The sequence below is a fragment of the Chiloscyllium plagiosum genome, chromosome 17 (genome assembly GCF_004010195.1).
Source record: "Chiloscyllium plagiosum isolate BGI_BamShark_2017 chromosome 17, ASM401019v2, whole genome shotgun sequence".
NCBI classification, from domain to species: Eukaryota; Metazoa; Chordata; class Chondrichthyes; order Orectolobiformes; family Hemiscylliidae; genus Chiloscyllium; species Chiloscyllium plagiosum.
In genome coordinates, this window is record NC_057726.1 from 1,801,084 (window position 1) to 1,821,970 (window position 20,887).

Sequence of the window (20,887 nt, forward strand, 5' to 3'; positions counted from 1 at the left end):
AAACTCTGATCTCTCTCTCTCTCTCCCTCTCCTTCTAACTTCAGAAAATGTATAAGTATGCTCTTTGATAAGACGAAAACAGGAGCAAACATTAGTTAAATACAAAAGGCTGCAGGAAAAAGTGATTTGGGGGTCCTTGTGCTTTCATTTTGTTCAATCATTGGATGTAAACATCGCTCACTGTGCCAGCATTTATTGCCAGTGAGAAGGAACTGCTGTTGTGTGTTTGCTGTAAATAGACCCACATTCTGTTGGGGGGGCAGTTCCAGGATTTTGACCCAGTGACACTGAAGGAATGGTGATCTATTTCCAAGACAGGATGTTATGTGACTTGGAGGGGGGCTTGCAGTTTATATTCCGGTGTATCTGCTGCCCTTGTCCTTCAAGATGGTAAGGCTAATGAGTTTCTTTGGTGATGTTGAAGAAGCTTTGGTGGGAATGGGTAGAAAGGTTGAATGGACCTACTGAGTTGGATGGTAAGTTATGATTATGCTGAATGGCGAAGCAGGCTTCAAAGGCTTTAATGGTCTCCTCCTGTTTTCCGTGTTTCTATGAATTTCTGCAATGCATCTTAAAGGTGGTACTGCATTGCTGCTGCCAGTGTCTCACTGATGGAGTAAGTTCACTCAAGTGGACTGTTTTGTCCTAGATGACGTCAGGCTTGAGTGTTTTTGGAACTGTGGACAGGCACATGGAGAGTAATTAGTCACTTACTTGACACGTGGCTTTAGGGTGTCAGGACGTGAATTACTCACTGCATGACTCCAAACTTCTGACGTGATCCTGTAGTCACAGGATTTAAAGATGTTTTTTAATCAATCTTTCAGAAATGTAATTACATACCTCTCAGACATGTGGGACTTGGATCCCATCCTCCTGGTCCAGAGAAAGGATCACCAACGTGTCCCCACAAGACACTTCCACACGATTTATGGATTGTCCAGTTCATTTTCTGGTGAATGGTAACCTCTGGATATTGATAATAGGAGATTCAGCATTGGTATTGCCAATTAAGCTCAAGGGGCAATTATTGGATTCTCTCTTGTTGGAGATAATCATTTGTCAAAAAGCAACTCAAATGCTATTGTCAGCCATCAGCCCAAACCTGGATCTGGTCATATCTTATTGCATTCATACATTGACTGCTTCGGTGTCTGAGGAGTTGCGAGTGGTTGAATATTGTGCAATCATTGGTGAACATCCCCACTTCTGACCTTATGATGGAGAAGTCATTCATGAAGCAGCTGAAGATGTTTGGGCCTAGGACACTATCCTGAGAAACCCCTGCAGAGATGTCCTGGAGCTGAGCTGACCAACCACAACCATTTTCCCATGTGTCAAGTATGACTCCACCACAAGAGAGATTCTCATTCACTCCAGCTTTGTTCGGCAAATGGTGCCTTAATCTCAAGGCAGTCACCCTCATCTCACCTCCGGAATTCAGCACTTTTGTTCATATTGAAACAAAGCTGCAATGAGGTTACAAGTGAGTGGTCAAAGTAAGCTTTGCTGAGCAGGTGCTGCTTGATCGCACTGTTGACAACCCTTCCATCTCGTTACTGCTGATTTGAGAGCAGTCTGATGAAGCTGTAATTGGCCGGGTTGGATTTGACCTGTTTTTTGTATACAGGACATACCTGGGCAATTTTCTGCATTGTTAGCTAGAGTGCCATTGCTGTAGCTGTATTGGAACAGCTTGGATAGCAGAGAAAGTGGGGACTGCAGATGACAGAGATCGGAGTCAAGAGTGTGGTGCTAGAAAAGCACAGCAGGTCAGGCTGCATCTGAGGAGCAGGAGAATCAACGTTTTGGGCAAGACCCCTTCATCAGCCATTCCATGGCATTTACATGGTCAAAATGCTATACAGCACAATGTAAGACATCATCAGTACAAAGACAAGAATTCATCTCCACAAGAACAGTGTTTTGATGACTCCTATCTAAAATTGTCAGGAATAGATACATCTACCACAGGCAGATTAGTAAGTTTTAGTAAGTTGATTCCCTCACCACCTATCAGAGACAGTCTAGTTGCTAACGAAAACAAAAACTTGCTGAAAAAGCTCAGCAGGTCCGGCAGCATCTGTGAAGGGAAATCAGAGTTAACATTTCAAGTTTGGTGACCATTCCTCAGAACTAGGTGAATTTAAGCCATAGGCAGTCACTGAGGAATGTGATGTGGCTGTGGAAACTGGTTTTGGCAACTACCTGGTCAAACATCAGGAGACACAGAAGTTGTGTTTGGTGAGATGAGTTACTTGCCACAGTATTCCTAGCCTCCCACCTGCTGTTGTGGTCAGTGTGTTTATATGGCTGAGTTCAGTTGAGTTTCTGGTCAATGGTAACCCCAAAAATGTTGATAGTGGGGGACTCAGCAATGGTAATACCATTGAATGTCAAAGGGCAGTGGTTAGACTATGTCTTACTGGAGATCGTCATTGCCTGGCATTTATGCAGCGCACATGTTACTTGCCACTTGTCAGCCCAAGACTGGATATTGTCTAGCTCTTATTGCATTTTTACATGGACTACTTCAGTATCTGAGGAATTGTGAATCATGCTGAACATTATGCAATTATCTGCAAGCATTCCAACCTTACAATGGAGGGTATTTCATTGATTAAGCAGTTGAAGACGGTTGGACCAAGGCTTGACACACCCGTATCTGTGTATAGTGTGCCTGTGTGAGAAATGCATCGATGGTTCCCTGGGTTTGAGAGAAATTCCTGTAGTATCCTGTCTGTAGAGGGCCTTCAATAAACTGGAGTGCACTTTTTTTTTATTGCAGTGAACAAGGTTACTGTTAAAAATGTTTGGAAATGTACTTCCTGATGATGCTTTGTATTTCACGCCTGTATATTCTGTCTGTATATTATAATCTCAGATTTTAGTTTTCAGTTTAGCAAAATCACAAAAGGTGATTGTACCTTCAGTCTTGGTCTGTTAGAATCATTGTTGACCTGGACCCAAACTCCCATTTACCAGTCATCGCTCCATTACAGTAATGCTATTACTAACAAGGCTTTTCATTTTCAATAAGCCTCAGCGTTTTGGGAGAAAGGGTTCATAGAACATAGAACAATACAGCATAGAACAGGCCCTTTAGCCCTCGATGTTGCGTCAACCTGTGAACTAATCTAAGCCCATCCCCTACACTATCCCATCATCATCCATGTGCTTATCCAAGGATTGTTTAAATCTCCCTAATGTGGCTGAGTTAACTGCATTGGCAGGCAGGGCATTCCATGTCCTTACCACTCTGAGTAAAAAACCTGCCTCTGACATCTGTTTTAAATCTATCACCCCTCAATTTGTAGCTATGCCACTTGTACGGGCTGACATCATCATCCTAGGAAAAAGACTTTCACTGTCTACCCTATCTAATCCTCTGATCATCTTGTATATCTCTATCCAATCCCCTCTTAACCGCCTTCTCTCCAATGAGAACAGACCCAAGTGTCTCAACCTTTCATCATAAGACCTTCCCTCCAGACCAGGCAACAACCTGGTAAATCTCCTCTGCACCTTTTCCAATGCTTCCACGTCCTGTAATGGGCTGACCAGAAGTGTATGCAATATTCCAAGTACGGCCTCACAAGCGGTTTTGTATAGTTGCAGCATGATATTATGGCTCCGAAACTCAGTCCTTCTACCAATAAAACCTAACGCACCGTAAGCCTTCTTAATAGCACTATCAATCTGGGAGGCAACTTTTCAGAGATCTATGTACATGGACTCCAAGATTCCTCAGCACATCCACACTATGAAGAACCTTTAGGGTGTAGATTTGCTCGCTGAGCTGTAGGTTTGATATCCAGATGTTTCATTACCTGACTAGGTAACATCATCAGCTATCAACCCCTCAGAAAATGAACAGGAAATGACATCACCATAAACCCCAGGAGCTCCATCCAGGACAAACATATAAATAGAAAGCAGGAGACAACAGCTTCGCTTCACTTGGAGGTTGCCACTGATGATGTTACCTAGCCAGGTAATGAAACATTTGGATATCAACCCTACAGCTCAGCGAGCAAACCTACATCCTAAACCTCAACCTGAGCTACAAACCTTGCATGAAGAATCTTATCATTGACTCAGTATTCTACTTTCCTGTTATTCTTCCCAAAGGGAATCACCTCACATTTATCTGCATTGAACTCCATTTGCCACCCCTCAGCCCAATTCTGCAGTTTATCCAAGTCCCCCTGCAACCTGCGACGTTTTTCCACAATGTACGCTATCCACCAATTTTAATTTCATCTGCAAACTTACTAACCCATCCACCTATGCCTGCATCCAAGTTAGTTATGAAAATGACAAACAGCAGTGGTCCCAAAACAGATCCTAGTGGCACACCACTAGTAACCAGACTCCAGGCTGAATATTTTCCATCAACCACCACTCGCTGCCTTCTTACAGAAAGCCAGTTTCTAATCCAAACTACTAAATCACCCTCAATTCTATGCTTCTGCAACAGCCTACCATGTGGAACCTTACCAAAGGCTTTACTGAAGTCCATTTACACCACGTCAACTGCCCTATCCTCATCCACTTGCTTGGTCATCTTCTCCACAAACTCAAATGAGGTTTGTGAGACACAATCTGCTCTTGACAAAATCATGTTGACTATAGGCGGCACAGTGGTTAGCACTGTTGCCTCACAGCGCCAGAGACCCGGGTTCAATTCCCGCCTCAGGCGACTGTGTAGAGTTTGCACATTCTCCCCGTGTCTGCGTGGGTTTCCACCTGGTGTTCCGGTTTCCTCCCACAGTCCAAAAATGTGCAGGTTAGGTGAAATGGCTATGCTAAATTGCCCGTAGCGGTAGGTGAAGGGGTGAAATGTAGGGGAATGGGTCTGGGTGGGTTGCACTTCGGCGGGTCGATGTGGACTTGTTGGGCCGAAGGGCCAGCTTCCACACTAAGTAATCTAATCTAATGTCCAATCAAATTATTGCTTGCTAGATGATTATAAATCCTATCTATTGTAAGCCATTCCAAAGCCTTTCTTACAACAGACGTAAGGCTCACTGGTCTATAATTACCTGAGTCATCTCCACTGCCCTTCTCGAACATGGGCACAATTGCAATCCTCCAGTCCTCTGGTACTAAATCTCTAGACAATGACAACTCAAAGATCAAGGCCAAAGAGTCCAACATCTCCTCCCTATCTTCTCAGAGAATCCTCAGATAAATCCCATCCAGCCCAGAGAACTTGTCTACCTTCAGTCCTTCTAGAATTGATAACATCTCTTCCTTACTAACCTCAATCCTTTCTAGTCTAATAGCCCATATCTCATTCTTCTCCTCTACAACACTCTCCTTTTCTTGAGTGAAAACAGATGAGAAATATTCGTTTAGCACCTCTCCAATCTCTACAGGATCCACACACAACTTCCCACTTCTGTTTTTGACTGGCCCTATTCCTACCCTAGTCATCCTTTTATTCCTCACATACCTGTAGAAAGCTTTCGGGTTCTCCTTTATTCTATTTGCTAAAGATTGCTCGTGTCCTCTCCTTTCTTAGTTCTCTCTTTAATTCCTTCCTTGCTAATCTGTAATTGTCCATCACCTCATCAGAACCATCTCGTCTCAACATCACATAAGCCTCCTCCTTCAGCTTAACAAGAGATGCAATTTCTTTAGTAAACCACAGGTCCCTTACCTTATCACTTTCTTCCTGCCTGACAGGGACATACCTATCACGGACATGCAATATCTGTTCCTTAAACTAGCTCCACATTTCGATTTTCCCCATCCCCTGCATTTTGCTACCCCATTCTATGCATCCTAAGTCTTGCCTAATCACATTATAATTGCTCTTCCCCCATCTATAACTCTTGCGCTGTGGCATGTACCTATCCTTTCCATCGATAAACTAAACATAACGGAATTATGGTCACTCTCTCCAAAGTGCTCACCTACCACTAAATCAAACATCTGGCCCGATTCATTACCAAGCACCAGATCCAGTGTGGCCTCCCCTCTTGTCGGCCCTTCGACATACTGTTTCAGGAAACCCTCCTGTTCTAAATCCATATCATTTGTATGAAGAACCACTTCCTGATGTCACAATAGGGGCAATTTCCGTTACCTTGAACAGGTACTCAGTCACCAATGCTAGTTTCCTACATGATGAAAATACCTAAACTCGTGAGATCCATTCTGTATGGTTAATACCACACTGCATTGGAATGTTGTAAGAAACTGGTGGGAGGAGAATACTGGCTGTGGTTGCTTTCTATTTTATTTCCTGCTGTTATCTTATATGAAATATTGTGTAATCAGAATGTTTGTGGTGTGGTGAGATGCAGATTCGATTTTTCAACCTGCATTTAAATCTTATCCCTTATGTATCATGGTGTGAAGGTAAGCCAATGGATATTGTTTATGTAGACTTCCAGAAAGCTTTTCATAAAGCCCCACACAAGAGAATGTTAGCTAAGGGGCAAACCCACAGAATTGAGGGCAAATTACTACCATGGATTGGAAATTGTTTGAGTGAGAGGAAACAGAGTTGGAATAATGTGTAAATGCTTAAATTGGCAGGACTAGTCCTCTGTGTTAGGGCTTTAATTATTCACTTGGATAATGGCAGAAAATGCTAAAAATCTAATTCGCTACTGACACAAAGTTGGGCAGCATTGTAAACACTTTGACAGCGTAAAATTACAACAGGATATTAGAACATAGAACATTACAGTTCGGTACAGACCCTTCAGCCCTTTGCACTGACCTGTGAAACCAATCTGTAGCCCATCTAACCTACACTATTCTATTTACATCCATATGTCTGTCCAATAACCGTTTAAATGCACATAATGTTGGCAAGTATAATGTTGTTGCAGGCAGGCCATTTCACGCCCCTATTACTCTGAGTAAAGAAACTACCTCTGACATCTGATCTGCATCTATCACCCCTCAATTTAAAGCTATGTCCCTCATGCTAGCCATCGCCATCTGTGGAAAAAGGTTCTCACTATCCATCCTATTCAACCTTCTGATTATCTTATATGTCTCAATTAATCATCTCTCTGATGAAAAGAGCCTCAAGTCCCTCAGCCTTTCCTCATAACACCTTCCCTCCATACCAGGCAACATTCTAGTAAATCTCCTCTGAACCCTTTCCAAAGCTTCCACATCTTCCTTATAATGCGGTGACCAGAACTGTACACAATACTGCAAAAATGTGGCCGCACCAGAGTTTTGTACAGCTGCAGCGTGACCTCGTGGCTCCAAAACTCAATCCCTCTACCCATAAAAGCTAACACACCATATGCCTTCTTAACAACCCTATCAACCTGAGTGGCAACTCTCAGGGACCAATGCACATGGACACCAAGATCTCTCTATTCATCTACACTACCAAGAATCTTGCCATTAGCCCAGTACTCTGTGTTCCCATTACTACTTGCGAGGTGAACTACCTCACACTTTTCCACATTAAACTCCATTTGCCACCTTTCAGCCCAGCTCTGCAGCTTATCTATTTCCTCTGTAACCTACAATGTCCTTCGGCACTATCCACAACTCTACTAATCTTGGTGTCATCCACAAATTTATTAACCCATCCTTCTACACCCCTCATACAGGTGATTTATAAAAATGACAAACAGCAATGGCCCCAAAACAGATCCTTGCTGTACACCTCTTGTAACAGAATTACAGGATGAACATTTCCCATCAACCACCACCTTTTGTCTTCTTTCAGCTAGCTAATTTCTGATCCAAACGGCTAAATCACCTTCAATCCCCTGCCCCCAGATTTGGTGCAATAGCCTACCATGGGGAAGGTAAGGCCTTAGGGGGTGTTGCTGAACAAAGAGATTTTGGAGTGCAGTTTCATAGCTCCTTGAAAGTGGAGTCACAGGTAGATAGGATAGTGAAGAAGGCGTTTGATATGCTTTCCTTTATTGGTCAAAAGTATTGTGTACAGGACTTGGGTGGTCATGTTGAGGCTGTACAGGACATTGGTTTGGCCACTGTTGGAATATTGTGTGCAATTCTGGTCTCCTTCCTATCGGAAAGATGTGGCAAAACTTGAAAGGGTTCAGAAAAGATTGACAAGGATGTTGCCAGGGTTGGAGAATTTGAGCTATAGGGAGAGGCTGAACAGGCTGGGGCTGTTTTCCCTGGAGCTTCAGAGGCTGAGGGGTGACCTTATAGAGGTTTACAAAATTATGAGGGGCATGGATAGGGTAAATAGGCAAAGTCTTTTCTAAGGGGTCGGGGAGCCCAGAACTAGAAGGCATAGGTTTAGGGTGAGAGGGGAAAGATATAAAAGAGACCTAAGGGGCAACCTTTTCACACAGAGGGTGGTACGTATATGGAATGAACTGCTAGAGGATGTGGTGGAGGCTGGTACAATTGCAACATTTCAGAGGCATTTGGATGGGTATTTGAATAGGAAGTGTTTGGAGGGATATGGGCAGGGTGCTGGCAGGTGGGACTAGATTGGGTTGGGATATCTGGTCGGCATTGACGGGTTGGACGAAAGGGTCTGTTTCCATGCTGTACCTTTCTATGACTAAATGCCTTACTGAAATCTATATACGCCACATCAACCACTTCAGCGTCATCCACCTGTTTGGTCACCATCTCAAAGAACTGAGTAAGGTTTGTGAGGCACGACCGACCCTTCACAAACTCTGTTGACTCTATCTAATCAACTTATTCTGTGGAATTCATTGTCACGGAGTGCAGTGGAGGCCAAGCCATTAAATGTCTTCAAGGCCGGGATTGATAAATTCTTGATCTCACAAGTAATTAAGGGATTCAGGGAGATTGCGGGAGTTTTTGAAATGCCCATAGCCATTATTAAATGGCAGAGTGAACTGGATGGGACAAATGGCCTTACTTCCACTCCTATGTCTCATGGTCTTATTCCTTTCTGGATGATTGTAAGTCCTATTTCTTCTAACCTTTTCCAATACTTTACCCACAACTGACATAAGGCTCATTGGTCTATAATCACAGGGTTGTCCCTACTCCCCTTCTTGAACAAGGGGACAACTTCTGCTATCCTCCAGTCTTCTGACACTATTCCTGTAGACAATGACAACATAAAGGTCAAAGCCAAACACTCTGCAATCATCTCCTGGCTTCCCAGAGAGCCTGAGGATAAATCCCATCTGGCCCAGGGGACTTATCTATTTTCACACTTTCCAGAATTGCTAACACATCCTCCTTGTGCACCTCAATCCCATCTATTCTAGTAGCCTGTATCTCCATATTCTCTTCGGCAACATTGTCTTTTTCCAATGTGAATACTGATGAAAAATATTCATTTAGTGCTTCCCCTATCTCCTCTGACTCCATGCACAACTTCCCACTATTGTCCTTGATTGGCCCTAATCTTACTCTAGTCATTCTTTTATTCCTGACATACCTCTAGAAAACCTTAGCGTTTCCCTTGATCCTATCTGCCTGCGACTTCTCATATCCCCTCCACTCTCTTCTTAGCTCTCTCTTTAGGCATTTCCTGGCTAACTTGTAACTCTCAAATGCTCTAAATGAGCCTTCACGTGTCATCCTAACATAAGCCGCCTTCTTCCTCTCGACAAGAGATTCAACTTCTTTAGTAAACCACGGCTCCCTCACTCAACCACTTCCTCCCTGCCTAACAGGTTCTTACTTAACAGCAGTAGCTGTTCCTTGAATAAGCTCCACATTTCTATTGTGTTCATTCCCTGCAGTTTTCTTCCCCATCTTATGCATCCTCAACCTTGCCTAATCTTAAAATAATTGCCTTTCCCCCAGCTACAACACTTGTCCTGCAGTATATACCTATCCCTGTCATTGCTAAAGTAAAGATAACCAAATTGTGGTCACTATCACCAAAGTGCTCAACTACCTCCAAATCTAACACCTGGCCAGTTTCCTTACCCAGTACCAAATCCAATATGGCCTCTCCCCTTGTTGACCTGTCTATATACTGTGTCAGGAAACCCCCTTGCACACATTGGACAAAAACTGACCCATCTAAACTACTTGAACTACATTGCATTCCCAGTAAATATTTGGAAAGTTAAAGACTCCCATAACAATGACCCTGTCACTCTGGCTCCTATTGAGAATCATCTTTGCTATTCTTTACTCTATATCCCTGGAACTATTTGGAGGCCTATAGAAAACTACCAAAAGGGTTCTCTCTCTCATTCGTTCTCTCTCATTCGTTCTCTCTCATTCGTTCTCTCTCATTTGTTCTCTCTCTCTCTCTCTCTCTCTCTTCCTTGCTTTGTTCTAGCTCGAAGCTTCCACCTTTCTCCTCCCCCTTCCCTTCTGAGCAACAGGGACAGACTCTGCCAGAGACCTGTGCCCCATTCCTTACCCCTGGTAAGTTGTTGCCCCCAACAGTTTCCAAATGGTATACTTGTTGAGGGGAATGGCCACAGGGGATCCCTGCACTGCCTGCTGGTTCCCTTTGTGTCCCTTGACGGTAACCCATCTACCTTCTTGTACCTGAGTTGTAACTACCTCTCATAATCCCCACGCCACCTCCCAAATGACCCAAAGTTTATCTAGCTCCAGCTCCAGTTCCCTGACGTGGTATTCAAGGATCTGGAGCTGGGTGCACTTCCTGCAGATGTAGTTAGCAGGGACACCAGTGGTGAACCTTAACCTCCCACATTCTGCAGGAGGAGCATTCAGCTGCCCTAACCTCCATTCCCACTATTCTAAATTCCCAATGAGACTACCGAAAACTTTAAAAAATACAATAAAAACTAGTCACCTTACCAATCTGGCACACACAACCTTTTTCTTTGGTTAGAGAAGGAGGATGGGTGGGAGACAGTATCCGAGCAATGTGTCAGGTAAAGCAACTGCCCAAATATACAACCTCACTTACCCAGAAGTTCCTTGTGCGTTCCACCTATACACAAGGTAAGTTTTTATACTTTAAATTTACCTTCCCGTCAGGCCCCTGTTCCTCGCTGTCGCTCCTCCCAGTGCAACTGCCACCGAACATAGAACATTATAGCACAGTGCAGGTCCTCCTCCCCTCAATGTTGTGCCGACCTGTGGAACAAATCTGAAGCCCATCTATCCTACACTTTTCCATTTTCATCTGTATGTTTATCCATTGACCATTTAAATACCCTTAAATTTGGCGAATCTGCTACTGTTGCAGGCAGTGTGTCCCACGCCCCTACTGCTCTCTGAATAAACAAATTACCTCTGATATCCATCCTATGTCTATTATCCCTCAAGTTAAAGCTATGTCCCCTTGTGCTAACCATCACCATCTGAGGAAAAAGGCTCTTACTGTCCACCCTGTCAAACCCTCTGATTATATTATGTCTCAATTAAGTCACCTCTCAACTTTCTTCTCTTGAATGAAAACAGCATCAAGTTCCTCAGCCTTCCCTCATAAGACCTTCCCTCCATGCCAGTCAACATCCTAGTAAATCTCCTCTGCACCTTTTCCAAAGCTTCCACAGACCTCCTATAATGCGGTGACCTGAACTGTACATAATATTCCAAGTGTGACCACACCAGGGTTTTGTACAGCTACAGCACGATCTTGTGGCTCCAAAACTCAATCCCTCTACCAATAAAAACTAACACACCATATGCCTTCTTAACAACCCTATCAACCTAGGTGGATCCCAATCAGGGATCTATGTATATGGACTCCAAGATATCTCTGTTCATCTACACTACCAAGAATCTTACCATCAGCCCAGTACTCTTTATTCCTGTTGCTCCTTCCAAAGTGAATCACCTCACATTTTTCTGCATTAAGTTCCATTTGCCACCTCTCAGCCCAGCTCTGCAGCTTATCTATGCTCCTGTGTAACCTACAACATCCTTCTGCACTGTCCACAACTGACCTTCGTGTCAACCTCAAATTTACTAACTCATCCTTCTATGTCCCTCATCCAGGTCATTTATAAAAATGACAAACAGCCGTGGCCCCAAAACAGATCCTTGCGGTACCCCACTAGTAACTGAACTACAGGATAAATGTTTCCCATCAAACATCTGCCTTCTTTCAGCTAGCCAATTTCTGATCCAAACTGCGAAATCACCTTCAATCCCCTGCCCCCAGATTTGGTGCAATTGCCTACCGTGGGGCACCTTATCAAATGCCTTGCTGAAATCCATAAACACCACATCAACTGCTTTACCCCCTTCCGTCTGTTTCGTCACCATCTCAAAGAACGCAGTAAGGTTTGTGAGGCACCCTTCACAAAACTGTGTTGTCTATCCCTAATCAATGTATTCCTCCCTAGATTATTCTAAATCCTATCTCTTATAACCTTTTCCAACTTTTTACCCACAACTGAAGTAAGGCTCACTGGTCTAAAATTACCAGGGCTGTCTCTATTCCCCTTCTTCACCAAGGGGACAACATTTGCTATCCTGCAGTCTTCTGACATTATTCCTGTAGACGATGATGACATAAAGACCAAAACCAAAGGCTCTGCAATCCCCTCCCTTGCTTTCTAGAGAATCCTAGGATAAATCTCATCTGGTCCAGGGGACTTATCTATTTTCACAGTTTACAGAATTGCTAATACTTCCTCCTTGTGAACCTCAAATCAGTCTAGTCCAGTAACCTGTTTCTCAGTATTCATCTCGACAACTTTGTTTTGCCAATGTGCATATTGATCGGTTAGGTGAATGGGCAAAGTTCTGGCAGATGGATCTTTACATTAGATTCCCTACAGTGTAGAACCAGGCCCTATAGCCCAACCAGTCCACACCAACCCTCCGAAGAGTAACCCACCCCAGACCCATTTCCCTCTGGCTAATGCACCTAGCACTACGGGCAATTTAGCATGGCGAATTCACCTGACCTGCATATCTTTGGACTATGGGAGGAAACCGGAGCACCCGGAGGAAACCCACGCAAACACGGGGAAAATGTGCAAACTCCACAAAGACAGACACCCAAGGCTGGAATCGAACCCAGACCCTGTTGCTGTGAGGCAGCAGTGCTAACCACTGAGCCGCCCTGAAATATAATATAATTTAATATAAGAAGGTGTGAAGTTATCCATTTCAGACCATAAAAGGATTGATCAAGAGTTTTCTTTAGAAGACGCCAAGTTAAATACAGTGGATGTACAAAGACATTTGGGGGTTCAGCTGTGTAGTTCTTTAATATACCATGACCAGGTGCAGAAAATAGTCAAGGAGGGTCATACAAAACCCTAGTTCAACCGCAGTTAGAGTACTATGAGCATATCTGGGCATCACACCTTAGGAAGGATTCTTTGTCCTTGGAATGAGTACAGTGCAGTTTACAAGGATGTTACCTGGATTTCAGGGATTAAGTTATAAGAGATGATACAAATGAGGCCTTTATTCTTTAGAATTTAGAAAGGGTGATCTAATCGAGGTCTTCAGGATATTAACAGGGAAGAGTAGAGTAGGGTAAAGTTGAACTATTTCTGTTGGTTGAAGATTCTGGAACGGGGTGGGTGGGGGAGCATGGTTGAAAGATTCAGGCCAGGCCATTCGGGGAGGTGTTAGAAAGCATGCCTTTGTGCAGAGTAGTGGAGGTTTGTAGTTTTCTTCCTCAAACAGGAGTCAATGCTAATTCAATTGTTAAATTTAAATCTGAGTTGGACAAACTTTAATTAAGCAAGGGTGTCAAGACATGTGGAGTTAGGCTGTAGATCAGCCATGATCTTATTGAATGGCACACCAGGCTTGAGCTGAGTGGCCTACTCCTGTTTCTATATTCCTAAGAGGATGTGGCATGAAAGACAAACTCCTAATTGAAAAGCGTAACATTTCAGTATGCAGTCAGGCACCTGGTGACATCTTATTCAAAAACCTAAGAGGTCTTTTATGGAGGAAAGTTCAAATGCAGTTGCAGACTGTTTCACCTGGTGATAACAGTTGGGTAGTTTGTTGAAGAGAGAAATGTGAAGCATTTATGTGACATATTCCACATCCTCAGATCTCCCCAACAGTTTTACAATGTATTAGTTACTTTTCATCAGAACAGAATAACTACAAAAGACCATTGACACATTGGTGGAGTGGGCAGACAGGTGGCAGCCGAGATTCAGTGCAGAGAAGTGTGAGGTAATACTTTGGTACCAGAACATGAAAGTACAGCATAAAGAGTATTGTTCTAAACTGTATGCAAATTTCTGCATGTATGTATACTAAATCATTGAAGGAGACAGGACAATTTAAGGGAGCATTTAGTAAAGTGTACAGTGTACTAGACTTCATGAGTCTTCATTAGGGACATAGAAGCCATAGAAATGAAACAGCACAGAAAGGGGCTGTTCAAACCATCTTGTGCATGTCAAGACAACCAGATTCACTTTCTAATCCCATCTCCCTACGTATAGCCCATCGTCCTGCAGATTACAGCATTTAAAGTGCAGATCCAGGTACTTTTAAAGAGTTTAGGATCTCTGCCTCCACCACCAACTTAGGCAGCCAACTCCAAGCACCTGCCCCACACTGTGCATATATTTAAAAAAATTCCTCATGTCCCCTCTAATCCTATTGCCACTTACCTTGAATCTATGACACTTGGCTTTTAAACTCTGTCAGGGGAAACTGCTTCCTCCTGTCTCTATCTCTACTCCTCAGAATTTTGTAAACCTCAAACATGTCACCCCCTCAGCCTTCTCTGTTCCAAGGAAAACAACCCCAACCTCTCCAGTCTCTCCCCATAGCTACAATTCTCCAGCCTTGGCAACATTCCAATAAATCTTCATTGGACTCACTTCAGAGCCATTATGTCCTTCCAATAAAGTGGGAACCAGAACTCTACACAATACTCCAGTTGTGCCCTCACAAGTGACTTGTGCAGTTTCGTCATTATATCCCTCCTTTTGTATTCAATATCTCTGCCTAAGAAGGAGAACTTTGCATAGTTTTTTTTTTAACAACCTAGGGTGCAAGAACAGGTAAGTTGCAAAAAACTTATGCAAGTATTGTGTACAGTCCTGGGCACCATACTATACAAAAGATATAAATGCACTGGGGAGAGTGAAAAGGTTTTGGAAAATGATTTCAGAGATGACAAACTTTAGTTGTTTGGATTGGGACTATTTTCCTTGTCGTGGAGGAAGCTAAGAGGAGGTTTGATAGAAGTTTTCAAGCCATGAGATTTCTGGACAGCATAAATAGGGAGAAACTGTTCCCATTCATGGATTAAGAATAAGAGAGCAATATGAGGAGAGGGAAAAAACTTTTCACAAAGCAAATAACTAGATCTGGGGTATATTGTCTAGACTTGAGAAAAAGACAGCTGGCGAGCGTTTAGTTAAAATGCTCAGAGTCAGTGTAGACACAGTGGGCTGAATGGCAGGAACAGTGAGCTGAAACAATTCTGTGATTTGTTTTTTCCCTACTGTAGTTTGGAATGTGCAACGTGTTGGTTAATTTCTACACTCTTGTAAATCAATCCTGCCAAGTCCACATTTCCTTCATAGGAGTAAGAACTAAAATTTCCTTTTCCAGTCTCACTCTCATTCCTTCCCATTCGGTCACTAAGGAAGCAATATTTAAAACACTTCGATCCATTTTCAGTGAAACCCAAAAGAGAGGAGGCACCAAGAGACAAGGAGCGAGAGGAGAGGCGGAAACGTGAGGTTCCACCACAACCACAGAAATCTAGCTCCACACCAAAACCCACTCAGATCAGCAAACCCCCACAGCTTGTCTACAGTGCACATAAGGACATTAAATTAACTCTGCTAAACAAGGTAACTCACCTCGTTGTATGCTAACATTTTCAATTCTTTTTTGTGTACCTTTTGAGTGAAATAGGAATGATGAAACTGAAAATGTTGTTTTCTGTGTGCTGTTCAGAAGAAGAAAACTCATTGGACTTGAAGTGTTAACTCTGTTTCTCTTACCACAGATGCTGCTAAAGCTGCTGAGTTTCTCCAGTATTTTCTGTATTTATTTCAAATCTCCAGCGTTTGCAGTATTTTGGTTTTATATGTGCTCACTATACCAAGGATTTTAAGATAACAGCAGATTCAATGTCAGCAGCAATTTCTGCCAGTAAGTGGCTCCCATCATACTACTACTAGAACATAGAGCAGTAAAGGCTCTTCAGCCCTCAATGTTGTGCTACTCTTAGATCAAACTAACCTACATACCTTTCATTATACTATCTTCAATGTGCCTATCCAAGAGTCACTTAAACAGCCCGAATGTAACTGACTCTGCTACCACCACTGGCAGTGCATTCCAGGCACCCACCACTCTCTGAGTAAAGAATCTACCTTTGACATCTCCCCTAAACCTTGCTCCAGTCACCTTACAGTTATGTCCCCTTGCGATAGCCATTTCAGCTCTGGGAAAAGTCTCTGGCTATCCACTCTATCTATGCCTCTCATCATCTTGTACACATCTATCTCGTCCTCCTTCACTCCAATGAGAAAGGCCCTGGTTACCTCACTCTTACTTCGTAAGACATGCTCTCCAGTCCAGGTAGCATCCTGGTAAATCTCCTCTGCACGCTCTGTAAAGCTTCCACATCCTTCCTAAAATGAGGTGACCACAACAGAACACAGTTTTCCACGTGCGGTCCAATCAGGGCTGTATAGAGATGCAGCATAACCTCGTGGCTCTTAAGTTCAATTGCCCAGCTAATGAAAGCCAACACACCACATGTCGTCTTAACAACTCTGTCAACTTGGATGGCACCTTTCAGGGATCTGTGTACATGGACACCAAGATCCCTCTGTTCCTCCACACTGCCAAGAATCCTGCCTTTAACCCTGTATTCTGCATTCAAATTCAACCTTCCAAAGTGAATCACTTCACACTGTTCCAGGTTAAATTCCATCTGTCACTTCTCAGTCCAACTCTGCATCCTGTCAATGTCCCGTTGCAACCTACAACAGCCCTCCACACTATCCACCATTCCACCAACCTCCGTGTCATCAGCAAACTCACTAACCCATCATTCCACTTCCTCGTCCAGTTCATTTATAAAAATCACAAAGAGCAGAGGTCCCAGAACCGATCCCTGCAGAACACCATTGGTCACCCAAGTTCCAGGCTGAATACTTTCCATCTACTACTACCTTCTATCTTCTTTGGCCCAGCCAATTCTGTATCCAGACAGCCAGATTTCCTTGTATCCCATGCCTCCTTACTGTGAGCCTACCGTTTCAAATGCTTTGCTAAAATCCATGGTACACCACATCCACTGCTCTATCTTCATCAATATGTTTGGTCACATCCTTAAATAATTCAATAAGGTTAGTGAGGTATGACCTGCCCTCCTCAAACCTATGCTGACTATCTCTAATCAAGCTTATGGTTTTCCGAATAATCATAAATCCTGTCTATCAGAATCCCCGACCTTTCGGGCAAAAGCTCTTCGTCAGGAATGTTTTTCAAAAAGACTTTATCAACTTAATTTGTTGTAGAGCTCGCTACTTCACATTAATTTAAGAAACTAGTGTGCCCTGATTTCCTAAGTTTGTATAAGTGTGGAGAGTGTTCTATGTTGGTGTCTGATTCAGTAGTGGTTGGTGATTGGGAATAGCCAGAATTCACTTCATTACAGGCACTTTTCTTCTTAAGTCACTGATAGGGCAGCTTCTCTCCGATTGAAGCAAGATTTCACTATTGTACTCAAATCCTACTGCAGTAAAATTTGACATTCTATTAGCCTGCTAAAAACTTCTTGCACCTGCATATTAGCATACATTGACTTATTGACAAGGACACCGAGATCCTTTTAAGCCTTTAAAAATAGGAATAGGCCCCTTGAGCCTGCTCTGCTATTAGTTTTTCTGTCTCTATTCAATCGAGTCATGGCGGATACGGCATTCGTCATGTCCAGTTTGCCCTTGCCCCATAACCCTTGATTGCCCGACTGATTAAGAATCTATTTATCTAAGCCTTAAATATACATAAGTACTCTTTCTGTACAGCGAGGTAAAAACAATGATGCAGATGCTGGAAACCAGATTCTGGATTAGAGTGGTGCTGGAAGAGCACAGCAGTTCAGGCAGCATCCGAGGAGCAGTAAAATCAATGTTTCGGGCAAAAGCCCTTCATCAGGAATGCTGCCTGAACTGCTGTGTTCATCCAGCACCACTTTCTGTACAGCTGTCAATGGCAAGGAGTTCCAAAGACACTCAACCCTCTGAGGGAAGAACTTCTTTATCTGTCTTAAATCTGTGCCCCTTTATTGTGCAACAAGATCCTCTAGTCTTAGACTCTCACAAGAGGGGAAACATCCTCTCAGCATTTACAGTGTCAAGCCCCTTCAGAATCCTGTATGTTTCAATGAGATCACCTCTCATTCTTCTAAACTCCAGTGAATAGAATCCCAACCTGTTTCATCATAGAATCCCTGCAGTGTGAAAGCAGGCCATTCAACTGCTCAAGCCCACATCGATCCTCTGAAGAGCATCCCACCCAGACCCACGCCACTATCCTGCCAGGAAACTCCATGCAGGTGGTCGCCTACGGGTGGAATCAAACCTGGATCCCTAGCCATTGAGCCATCATGCCACTGTTTATCCTTTGTTCACATGTCAGTCCCTCCATACCAGGTATCATTCCAGTGAAGCTTCTCTGAACTGCCTCTAATGATATATCTTTTCTTAAATCAGGGGACTGCTTAAAATTGCGCACAGTACTCCAGATGTGGTCTCCTCAACACATAGTACAGTTGCAGTGCTCTTATAGGTGAAAGTGAGGACTGCAGATGCTGGAGATCAGAGTCGAGAGAGTGGTGCTGGAAAAGCACAGCAGGTCAGGCTGCATCTGAGGAGTAGGAAAATCAACATTTCGGGCAAAAACCCTTCATCAGGAATGAGGCTGGGAGCCTCGGGTGGAGAGATGAAAAGTGCTGTTAAACTCCCACGCTCTTGAAATAAGGGCCAATATTCCATTAGCCTTTCTGATTACCTGCTGTACCTGAATGCTCTGTCTTTGTTGCAGTTTTCTGAAGTTTTTCTTATTTGAATAAAATTCTGTTCTTTTGCACTTCCTTCCAAAATAAAAAACTCTGCATTTTCCCCACATTGCACTCCGCCAATTTTTTACTCACATTAATCTATCATTATCTCTCAACCATTTGGTTTGCTCTCTCAACCTGGCTTTCCACCTATTTTTGCATCTAATCTTAGTACATTTACAATCTGTTACTATAAAGGAAATATTCTGCATATTTGTTTCTCCGACCAAAGTGCATGACCTCTCATTTTTCCACATTATATTCCATGTGCTATATTCTTGCCCACCCATTAAGCTTGTCCAAATCCTCCTGAAGCCACTTTTCACCTTCCGAACAACACATTCCCACTTAGCTTGTATCGTCTGCACATTTAGAAATATTACATTTGGTGTCCACCTCCAAATTATTAATAAATATTATGAAAAACTGGGGCCCAATTAGTGGGCGGCACAGTGGTTAGCACTGCTGTCTCGCAGCGCCAAGAGACCCAGGTTCAATTCCCTCCTCAGGCGACACTCTGTGTGGAGTTTGCACATTCTCCCCGTGTCTGCGTGGGTTTCCTCCGGGTGCTCCGGTTTCCTCCCACAATCCAAAAATGTGCAGGTTAGGTGAATTGGCCATGCTAAATTGCCCGTAGAGTTAGGTGAAGGGATAACGGTAGGAGAATGGGTTTGGGTGGGTTACGCTTCAGCGAGTCGGTGTGGACTTGTTGGGCCGAAGGGCCTGTTTCCACACTGTAAGTAATCTAATCTGATCCCTGCAGTATCCCATCAAATACAGCCTGCCAATATGAGAATGACTCCTTTATTCCTACACTGTTTTTGATTAGATTAGATTACAGTGTGGAAACAGGCCCTTCGGCCCAACAAGTCCACACCGAGCCGCCGGAGCACCCGGAGGAAACCCACGCAGACACGGGGAGAACGTGCAAACTCCACACAGTCAGTCGCCTGAGGCGGGAATTGAACCCAGGTCTCTGGCGCTGTGAGGCAACAGTGCTAACCACTGTGCCACCGTGCCGCCCACAATGATTGGTCTGTTAGCCAATCATTAATCTATTGCCAGTACTTTCCCTCCTATCCCATGCCTTTAATCTTTCTTACCAGCCTCCTGTGGGCCACTTTATCAAAAGTCTTCTGAAAGTCTTAAATATATGTGCATCAGCTTTGCTGTATCAATTGTATTCATAACATTTTCAAAAAAAAAAATCCAACAGAATCTGTTAATTTAAAAATAGCTTTGGAGAGGGACAAAACTGGTTCACAGGTTGGAATTCTAAATTGGGGCACAGTGAATTTTGATGGAATTAGACAGGAGCTTGCAGTGGTTGATTGGAATAGTTTGCAGGCAAAGGGGCCTTTAAAAGTGAGATAGCTAGAGTTCAAAGTCTGTACATTCCTTGAGGGTGAGGGGCAAATTTGACAGGAATAGGGAACTTGATGACGAAATATTGAGGCTTTGACTAGAAAAAAGGAGGCATGGCTCAGGTACAGACAGATAGAATCAAGGGGATCCCTGGAGGTATATAGGAGATACAGGAATTTACTGAAGAAGGAAATCAGGAAGGCGAAAAGGGGGCACAAGATAGCCTCGGCTGAGAATATTAGGCTGAATCCAAAGAGATTCTTTCAAGTATATTAAAGAAAAAAGAATACTAGAAAGTGAATAGGACCCCTCGAGGCCCAAAGTGGACATGTACGTGTATAAGCGCAGGAGATAGGCGAGGTCCTCAATGAATCTTTCTTCTGTGTTTACCATGGAGAAAGACCTGAAGACTTGGGAACTTGGGGAGTTAGTGGTGATATCTTGGGCATAGTCCATATCACAGTAGAGGAGACTTTGGAGGTATTAGAATGTACGATGGTGGATAAACCTCCTGGTCCTGACCAGATATACCCAAGAACACTGCAAGAAGCCAGAGAAGAAATTGCAGGGGCCCTGGCTGACAGTTTTGCATCATCGTTAGCCACAGGT

The 20,887-nt window shown here is 43.5% G+C and overlaps 1 protein-coding gene across 1 annotated transcript in view; it reads left to right on the forward strand.

Moving 5' to 3' along the window:
- zc3h18 (zinc finger CCCH-type containing 18) overlaps nt 1-20,887 on the forward strand; it is a 222,396-nt gene that overhangs the window by 187,829 nt on the left and 13,680 nt on the right. Inside the window, exon 16 of the mRNA XM_043707500.1 lies at nt 15,511-15,686. Within this exon, the coding sequence (XP_043563435.1) occupies nt 15,511-15,686 (176 nt within the window). The remainder of the gene's footprint in view (nt 1-15,510; nt 15,687-20,887) is intronic.